Below are 9,948 nucleotides of genomic sequence, written 5' to 3' on the forward strand. Positions count from 1 at the left end.
GGAGAGGGGGGTGGTGGTAAAACATGGAGGAGAGGGGGGTGGTGGTAAAACATGGAGGAGAGGGGGGTGGTGGTAAAACATGGAGGAGAGGGGGGTGGTGGTAAAACATGGAGGAGAGGGGGGTGGTGGTAAAACATGGAGGAGAGGGGGGTGGTGGTAAAACATGGAGGAGAGGGGGTGGTGGTAAAACATGGAGAAGAGGGGGGTGGTAAAACATGGAGGAGAGGGGAGTATTGCTAAAACATGGAGGAAAGGGGGGGTGATAGTAAAACATAGAGGAGAGGCGGTGATGGTAAAACATGGAGGAGAGGGGGGTGATGGTAAAACATCGGGGTGGGGATGATGGTAAAAACATGGTGGAAAGAAGGGTGATGGTAAAATATGGAGGAAAGAGGGGGTGATGGTAAAACATGGAGGAAAGAGGTTGATGCTGGGCTGCATTTGAAGCTTATGAGGCTTTGTTTAATTTTACTTAAAATAATTTACTTTTTTTTTTTAGGTACCGTAACTTTTATAAGAGAACATTCAACCCATAATTTAGATAATTTAAGGCAATGCGACCAAATTAGGGGATTAACTGATACATGTATGATGTGTATATGTTTTATTGTATAGCCAGTGACTTATATTCAGCTGATCACATAGAGTTTGTTCAGATTTTAATTTGATAGAATTTGGTACCGGAACATTTTATACATTTAAATGTAATAAAGAAGTCGCTGCAGACACAGTTGCTATTGCTGGCCTCACCTGGGATTTCTGTGTAATCTTAGACTTGGCTTTGTGTTATTTTCCTAGTATTATATATTATTTACACATTGCACGCCTGGCTGTCTTGGTATGGTTTGGGCATGCAATGCAAAGCATTTTTTCCTAGAGGTGTCTCATTTGTTGGCCAGTGCTATGGAAGAAGCACCCATTCACTTATACACTATTTCTGGGCAGCTGTCTGAGCATCGTAGACCAATGAAGCTGCCCTGAATAGTATTTACGCCTGTAAAGGGAAGAGGAACTGTCACTTTTAAAGAAGTTGGTGTTCTGCTTTAACACTATATTTTCATTTAGATGTTTTATTTAAAAAAATGTTTTCTCAACAACTGCCTAACCGAAAAGTACAACGTTACATAAACCAGAACAGTAAACTCCTTAAGAGCTGGGTTGTAGGTGACCACAAGTTTTACAGCAGAGTTGATTTGTTTGGTAATAGTCTTTGGTTTTTAGCCTTTCTGTCTCATAGATTGAGAGAGTACATTTAGATGGGATCAGAGCATATGCGATGGTACCTAGTGGCTTGGCTGTAGATGATGCCCTGTTTACTATGGGAGGAGTGGAAGCTGGAGTTGTGAAGGTCACTGCACCTGTCTGTGGGTTTTCTGTAAACTGGTGTGGATTGTGCCATTGTTACATGTCACAGGGGTGTCCAGAAAATTCACAGATCTAGTGGAATATTCCATTGTTAGTTTGATTGATATAATGTGTGTATAATGTATATACATACTATTAACTGTTTTTACTTCCTACTTACATGCATATTCTCATTATATTTATTTCTACAAAGAACAGAAATCCATCCTCCATTTATAATGAAAAGGGACAGGAATAAGATGGCTGAGAGGATATTGAATCTCACCCTGGAGATCATCTACCTGCTGACTGGAGAGGTGAGGGATTCTGGGTAATGTCAATATGGAGATCATCTACCTGCTGGCTGGAGAGGTGAGGGATTCTGGGTAATGTCATTATGGAGATCATCTACCTGCTGACTGGGGAGGTGAGGGATTCTGGGTAATGTCAGTATGGAGATCATCTACCTGCTGGCTGGAGAGGTGAGGGATTCTGGGTAATGTCATTATGGAGATCATCTACCTGCTGGCTGGAGAGGTGAGGGATTCTGGGTAATGTCAATATGGAGATCATCTACCTGCTGACTGGAGAGGTGAGGGATTCTGGGTAATGTCATTATGGAGCTCATCTACCTGCTGACTGGAGAGGTGAGGGATTCTGGGTAATGTCAGTATGGAGATCATCTACCTGCTGACTGGGAGGTGAGGGATTCTGGGTAATGTCATTATGGAGATCATCTACCGGCTGACTGGAGAGGTGAGGGATTCTGGGTAATGTCACCATGGAGATCATCTACCTGCTGACTGGAGAGGTGAGGGATTCTGGGTAATGTCAGTATGGAGATCATCTACCTGCTGGCTGGAGAGGTGAGGGATTCTGGGTAATGTCACCATGGAGATCATCTACCTGCTGACTGGAGAGGTGAGGGATTCTGGGTAATGTCATTATGGAGCTCATCTACCTGCTGACTGGAGAGGTGAGGGATTCTGGGTAATGTCACCATGGAGATCATCTACCCGCTGACTGGAGAGGTGAGGGATTCTGGGTAATGTCATTATGGAGATCATCTACCTGCTGACTGGAGAGGTGAGGGATTCTGGGTAATGTCGGCATGGAGATCATCTACCTGCTGACTGGAGAGGTGAGGGATTCTGGGTAATGTCGGCATGGAGATCATCTACCTGCTGACTGGAGAGGTGAGGGATTCTGGGTAATGTCATTATGGAGATCATCTACCTGCTGACTGGAGAGGTGAGGGATTCTGGGTAATGTCACCATGGAGATCATCTACCTGCTGACTGGAGAGGTGAGGGATTCTGGGTAATGTCAGTATGGAGATCATCTACCTGCTGACTGGAGAGGTGAGGGATTCTGGGTAATGTCACCATGGAGATCATCTACCTGCTGACTGGAGAGGTGAGGGATTCTGGGTAATGTCAGTATGGAGATCATCTACCTGCTGACTGGAGAGGTGAGGGATTCTGGGTAATGTCACCATGGAGATCATCTACCTGCTGACTGGAGAGGTGAGGGATTCTGGGTAATGTCACCATGGAGATCATCTACCTACTGGCTGGAGAGGTGAGGGATTCTGGGTAATGTCATTATGGAGATCATCTACCTGCTGGCTGGAGAGGTGAGGGATTCTGGGTAATGTCAGTATGGAGATCATCTACCTGCTGACTGGAGAGGTGAGGGATTCTGGGAATCTCAACAAGGCATCATTATTTATTTATTACAACAGTATGCTCTCTTCCTGAATATTAATATAGAATGTGTTTGAGCAACTTTGCTTAAAAGAATGTAATTACACCAAGGATTAAGTGTATTTTAGATGTTTCTGCTTAACCCCTTAAGGACACATTACATGTGTGACATGTCATGATTCTCTTTTATTCCAGAAGTTTGGTCCTTAAGGGGTTAAAGTAGTTGAGATATTTTGGAGAGTATAAATGACTGGGTATACAGTGAATCCTAGATTAATACTGCAAATTAATTTGATTTAATGCATGTCTTTATTCAACATGTGTCCATAACACTTATGTGGATTTTAAAATGTGTACACAATATATGATAACTTTGCTCAAGTCTGGTTGTGTTGTGTTATTGTATTTGAGTGCAATGAAAGATATATTTACACTTGAAACATTACATTTCTCATAATGCAAAGGATTACATAGTTGTAAAGAAATCATGTGAGCGTGGCAGCAGTCCCCTTGTGTTCAAAGAGTGCTGCAGGACCCAGAGCCCAATCACGGTGTCTCCACCTCACTCGCTGATACATGAGAGAAACTATGACCAGAAGATCCTGGAACTAACCAATCAGATCATCCAGCTGCTGACTGGAGAGGTGAGGCTGCTGGGAATGGGACATTATACAGTAAAACCAAGGGATGTGTCTGGATGGTGACTGTATCACTGTGTGTCAGGTTCCTATAAGATGTGAGGATGTCACTGTCCATCTCTCCATGGAGGAGTGGGAATATCTAGAAGGACACAAGGATTTCTACAAGAATGTAATGATGGAGGATCACCAGTCCCTCGGCACACTGTGTAAGAGGTTTTTTTTAATAATTTTTTTTGTTTTTTAATAGGTTGGAAAAAAAACAAAAACACTTTATATCCTGTTAAAAATAAAGAAACATTGGGGAAGGTGGCACTATAGCAATCTAATACAGGTAAAAACATCTGCACAGGCTGGACATAAGTTGGTACTCCTGTCCTAAACGTAAAAATAACAAAGGAACACTCTCCTTTTCTAGGTTAGTGACCACTCCCCCTGTTTGTCATTAAAAAATAAATAAATGTTTAGCACCTTTTTCTAACGGCTTCTTCGGCTCTGGTCACCTTTCCTCCTCCAGTGACGGTTCAATCCAGCGTTTCTCATGGAGAGCAATGGGGACCTGATGTGCTTGCGTGGCAAAGGCCAAGTGCGCATTCAAGTTTCCCCAAAGGAAAGCATTAAATTCAATGTTTCCCATGTTTCGCAACACATGACAGACTTTTATTCAGTCTGTGCAGTGAAAGCGCCTCTGGTGGTCAACAGGAACCACTAGATCAGGGGTGGGCAGCTTTTAGCACTCCAAAGGTCGGGGACTACATCTCCTGTGATGCTTTGCCTGCATTATCGCTGAAAGAGCATTTTGGGAGATGTAGTCCACATCATCATCTGGAGTGCTTAAGGTTGCCTAGCCATGCACTAGATCCATGGAAAGATCAGTGCACCCAGACCACTATATTGAAACAACTTTAGTGGTCCTATAACTAAGATAAGCTACAAGTAGATAGTTACAATATAATATTAATGAGGAAAAATTAAAACACACTACTTAAATACACACATCCCCTGAGTAATCATCTCAAGAAACCAGTGAATAAAAATATGCATAAACCAAACCAGAAAAGAAAGGAAAATAGAAAAACAATTAAAACTAATATAATTCTACCACGTACCCTAAAATGGACTGTCCTTACCTGGATACCATTACAAAGTCACTCACTAGGTCTTTTCCTAGAAGTATTCTAACTTGCTTTTTTTGCAACTTTATATTTAGTAAGGTGCTATATAAAATGTCTCTGTGTAATGAAAATAAATTAATCCATGGTCAACACTGCAGTCACAATGAACCATAGTGTCCCTCAGCACTGCTATACTTCAAGTGTTGAAACTGCTTATACAAAGTGTTTATTGCAGCTATTGCTGCCCAGTCGCTAATCCAATAAAAGTGGACTCCATGCCCCCTTGGTTGGGCACCTATTAATATAATTAGGTGTGGATGACATAGTGTTGGTCTGTGTGTGTGGCATATTAAAATGAACAGGGGGACATTGGTGACAGGTGCGTGTCCTAAATAACAAAGGGTGAGTGGACTTGTTGCCAACCCCCCAGCCCCACCCATTGACAGCGGGTGGAAGTCCTTAATAACAAGGAGGGTGCACCTTATGTCCCACCCCAACCAATTGGAGGTGTGGGGCATAAATAATAAGGGGGTGAACCCATTGTCCCTTCCCAGCCCTCATCCATTGGCCACCGTAAATGAGTGGGATATAGGTAGGACAATTGGTCCACCCCCTTATCATGTGGGAGCCCTAAATAATAAGGGCCAATCAGAGTGCTGACAGGTAAGCCAACCAATCAGCTCTCGGAGTCAAATTGCATGGCGTGGGGAAGCTTTGTAAGACATACCCCACCCTGCAAGCTCAGATTTCAATCGCAGCCTGATCGGAATTTCATTAATCAATTTCATAAATGAAATTTAATTTAATTTTCAAATGAAAATTAATTTGTCTGAAAACAAATGAACAAAGTGACAAAATTCAGTTGGGATGAAACAATTTTTTTTTTGTTTTGTTTTTTTGTCCTTTTGTTTGGTAATGTGATCAGAGAAAATGAAAATTTCGTCAGCGTCCAAGTCTAGTGGATATTGAGAATTGATTTCAGAATCACTGCCTTAGACATCATGTGTTCTCCACAGAAAGTGAGGAAACTAAAAATAATAAAACCAACACAGAAACGGCAACTTACTGTAATGGGCTTTCTTATGAAAGCATCACATACATACGTCACATTGTTACAGAGGGAATTATTGTGTCTGGTTGGAAACAATAAATCAGTGTATTTTCCCAAGCTGTTAAATAGTGGTTGTGTTTCCATTGCAAAAACTAACCTACAATATATTTTTTTCCCATAGATGGACCCGCGGGTCGAACTACACATGAACAATTTGACAACCAGTTTGCTTCCCGGAATTGTGCCACTGAAAACACTGATGATATCAGAAGTAATCAGGGAACAAAATATGTGATAAGTTGTTCACGGCAGCAAGAAAGGAAAAATTTGATGAGCAGAGCAAAAGAATTGGCATCAGATGAAAATGGAAATCTCCCAGATACAGATATTTATATAACTATAGAACATTCACAGACAGAATCTACATCGATACCAATGTTAATGAAATCTGCCTCATGTGAGGAAGGAAATCTCACTGATAATTATATTCGTATTACCACAGCCATGCAGGCACAGTCTATGAATACACCTGATAAAGGGGAAATTGCTTCATATGGAGAAATAAATCTCACAGGCATGTATATATCTACAGAACATCCACAGGCAGAAAACACATGTCATATTAAGGGGGAAGCAGGAAATCTCACAGACCCTGATTGTTATGCGCACACAGAGATAGATTATACATCTACTCATAGTTTGTTGTTGGAAGATGAAGGAAATTACACAGACATTTGTACACCCAAAGAATATAAATCTACGCAGATTAAGGTGGAACCAATCTCCGGTGAAGGACATTTAACTAACATTTATACAACCACAGAACATACATCTACTTTGATTAAAGAGGAACCAGCTTCATCTGAAGAAGATAATTTCACAGATACCCAGGAAGAATATCTAGTTGAAGAGAATGAATGCAATAGAAGTAACAATATTGTTTTGGTAACAGAAGAGAATGATCATGGTAAAAACATCAACAACGTGACAGATTTTGTAGATTCTCCACAACCCCACAGCATGTTGAGAATGTTTAACTGCACAGCATGTCAGAAATGTTTTACCAGTAGCTCTGAATTTGTAAAACATCTGAACACTCATAGAGTAAAAAGGCTCCCGTGTTCTTATTGTAATAAATACTTTGATTGTAATTCAAGCCTTGTACGGCATATGACAGTCCACACAGGAGAGAAACCATTTCAATGTTCTGAATGTGGTAAACGTTTTACTCAAAATGCATGTCTTGTTAGGCATAAAAATATTCACACACAAGAAAAACACAAATTGATGCACACACAAGCAAAGCCATTTTCATGTTCTAAATGTGGGAAATGTTTTGCCCAACGCCCCCATCTTGTTCAGCATCAGAGGATTCACACAGGAGAGAAACCATTCTCATGTACTGAATGTGGGAAATGTTTCACCAGTAAGTCAACTCTGCTTACACATAAAATGGTTCACACAGGAGAAAAGCCGTTCTCATGTTCTGTGTGTGGTAAATGTTTTTCTAGACGTTCCAGCCTCGTTGAACACCAAAGAATTCATACTGGAGAGAAACCTTTTTCCTGTTCTGTATGTGGGAAATGTTATTCTCATAAATCAGATTTAGTTGTACACAGTAGGAGTCACACAGGAGAGAAACCTTTCTCATGTTCTGAATGTGGGAAAACATTTGACACCCGATCCTATTTTGCTACGCATCAAAGGATTCACACAGGAGAGAAACCATATTGTTGTGCAGAATGTGGAAAATGTTTTACTGCAAAATCGACTCTTGCCATGCATCGAAGGGTTCATACAGGAGAGAAGCCATTCTCATGTTCTAAATGCGGGAAATGTTTTAGTTCTCGCTCATATCTAAAGACACACCAGAATAGTCACAGTAATACAAGTACACTGTAATGTTTTGTATATTCAGACTATTTTACTGCTAAATTAATTAATAAATGATTTTGCATATGGGAGAAAAGTCCTCTTCATTCTTGAGATACACAATCCAATGAGCTGATTTGAAAGGTGTGTTTTATGATTAAAGGGACACTATAGTCACCCAGACCACTTCAGCCCAATGAAGTGGTCTGGGTGCCAGGTTCCTCAGGTTTTAACCCTTTAGATGTTTAAATAGCAGGGTTAATCCAGCTTCTAGTGGCTGTCTTCAGCTAGAGGCGCATCTGCGACGCAGAACGTCCACAGGAAAGCATTGAGAGTCAGGAGCTGACGTCGGCGGGGGAGGAGAGGTCACCAGCGCCAAGAGAGCCTGGCGCTGGATTAAAGTAAGTAGCTGAAGGGGTTTTAACTCTTTCAGCGCCAAGGGTGGGGGCACCCTTAGGGCACTATAGTGTCAGGAAAACGCGTTTGTTTTCCTGATACTATAGTGATCCTTTAATATCACCAGAAATACAGTAGCGTTTTGTCATGTTTTCATTTTGGTTTTTTTTCAATTGCAGCTTCTTTTTTGTCCTTGAGCAAGGGGTTCCTGATCCGAGTGCCCTGCATTTATGGTAATTGATGTTTTTACATTTGTATTATTGACAAATGTAAACTGCTATTGAGAAGTTATGTTTGTAAGAGACATTACATAATAATACCTCCTGAAGATGTTGTTTGTAGTGGTGGAATGTTCTGTGCATAATGCAGGTAGGTGACTGGAGGGAGTTTGAATGTAGAACAAAAGGTGTCTACCTACCAGTGAAAGAAGACTTGCATTGGATAATACAGTTGCTTGTTCAGGAAATAAATGAAAGACAAAAATAGAATCACTGTCCAGCTCTGTACGTTATTTTCTTGTATATTTTATGTGCAATTGGAAATAGTCAATGTAGAAACCGAACTACAGGGATATAATTTGTGGGAAGTAATCCTGCCCCGCATGCAGCCAACCCTGGGATTTGCTGCCCCGAGACAGGTAAATTAGGCTAACAAGCAGGCTGGCATATTAAGCTTAGGTGAGAAAGAAATAATGCCATCTTTCCTTTCTACGGGAGCAGCCATCTTGGTCTGGCCAAAAGAAGGCACAGCCATTCGCACTGGTCTATAATCTTCTGTTTTATCACGTCCAAGTTCAGACTTTTCCCAGCACATGACCCGCATCTACTAAGGGGAGGGGCTGGATCAGGTAGCATGTGGCTTCCGACATTAACCATGGATAAATAGCTACCCATGGATGGTGCTGGAAAGCCTAGCGTGCTGAACCTCAAACTTCTTACATTTTTAGGTCAGCAGATATATTGTCACATGCCAGCTCATTAATCCAGTAACAGCAGCTGGAGATGTAACTTGAGAAATAAGCTCCCCTACCACCTTTCAACTGTTGATCAGTTGTCCAATTTCTTGAGACCAAGATCAACCCAAGAAGAGAGCTAATAGTTGAAGACAGACCCAAGCTTTGCAAGGACCAGTCCATTTAAACCTTATCTAAGGCTAAACAGCAGCACAAAACCCTATCCCTGTAAGTGTATACTTAGTATTTGGTCATAGCTGGGAGACAATCGTCCCAGGAAGGGGCTGAATGAAGCAAATGCAAATCTTGATGGCAGTGGCAAAATTTCAAATGAGACTGTAACGGAGCTCCTATACTCCGAGTACCTCTGTCAAATTTGCTTCCTAGTTGCAATCAGGGATCTTGGAGCGCTCTAGACCCAGTCGCTGCTGCTTGACTGGGGTATCTGTGCAGCTCTGTCACCCTGGACCAAGCTGCTGTTGTTATAGCTCTCTGCAGTGAGAGACCCTTTCCCCTGTGAAGCAGTGATTATAGATGGTTTTCCCCACACATTAAACGCGACAGAATGTAGGGGAATAGAGAGCAGCTGTATTGAACACAGCTTTTTATGTACAGAAATGTAGACACAAGGGGGTTCTACGTGTAATGCAATGTCTCTTACCATAGTTCCACTCCGGGGCCACTCTTTCTGGGGTCTGAATTGCATCATCCCGAGCTAACCAGATAGACTTCCTGCTGTGCCTTCCCAGACCAAGAGACAGTATGTACAAAATGTCCTTTTTGTAATTTCTGTCCATGTGGGGATCCGTGACAGAGACCTTAAATAAATAAATGAGGACTTGGTAATAGTTATACATAACAGCTTAGGGAACAA

The 9,948-nt window shown here is 41.6% G+C and overlaps 1 protein-coding gene across 2 annotated transcripts in view; it reads left to right on the forward strand.

Annotated features, from left to right (window-relative positions):
* The window catches only part of LOC134574538 (oocyte zinc finger protein XlCOF22-like), a 42,392-nt gene extending 34,561 nt beyond the window's left edge, over positions 1–7,831 (forward strand). The window contains exons 1-4 of one of the 2 annotated variants that reach the window (XM_063433654.1): positions 1,481–1,661; positions 3,515–3,694; positions 3,774–3,897; positions 6,036–7,831. In XM_063433654.1, the coding sequence (XP_063289724.1) occupies positions 1,485–1,661; positions 3,515–3,694; positions 3,774–3,897; positions 6,036–7,756 (2,202 nt within the window). In that variant the 5' untranslated portion in view covers positions 1,481–1,484 and the 3' untranslated portion in view covers positions 7,757–7,831. Of the gene's footprint in view, positions 1–1,480; positions 1,662–3,514; positions 3,695–3,773; positions 3,898–6,035 lie in introns of those variants that run through there. The other variant, XM_063433655.1, reaches the window with a different exon arrangement.
* The last annotated feature ends 2,117 nt before the right edge of the window (positions 7,832–9,948 follow it).

Source organism: Pelobates fuscus, chromosome 10 (assembly GCF_036172605.1).
Source record: "Pelobates fuscus isolate aPelFus1 chromosome 10, aPelFus1.pri, whole genome shotgun sequence".
Lineage (NCBI taxonomy): Eukaryota > Metazoa > Chordata > Amphibia > Anura > Pelobatidae > Pelobates > Pelobates fuscus.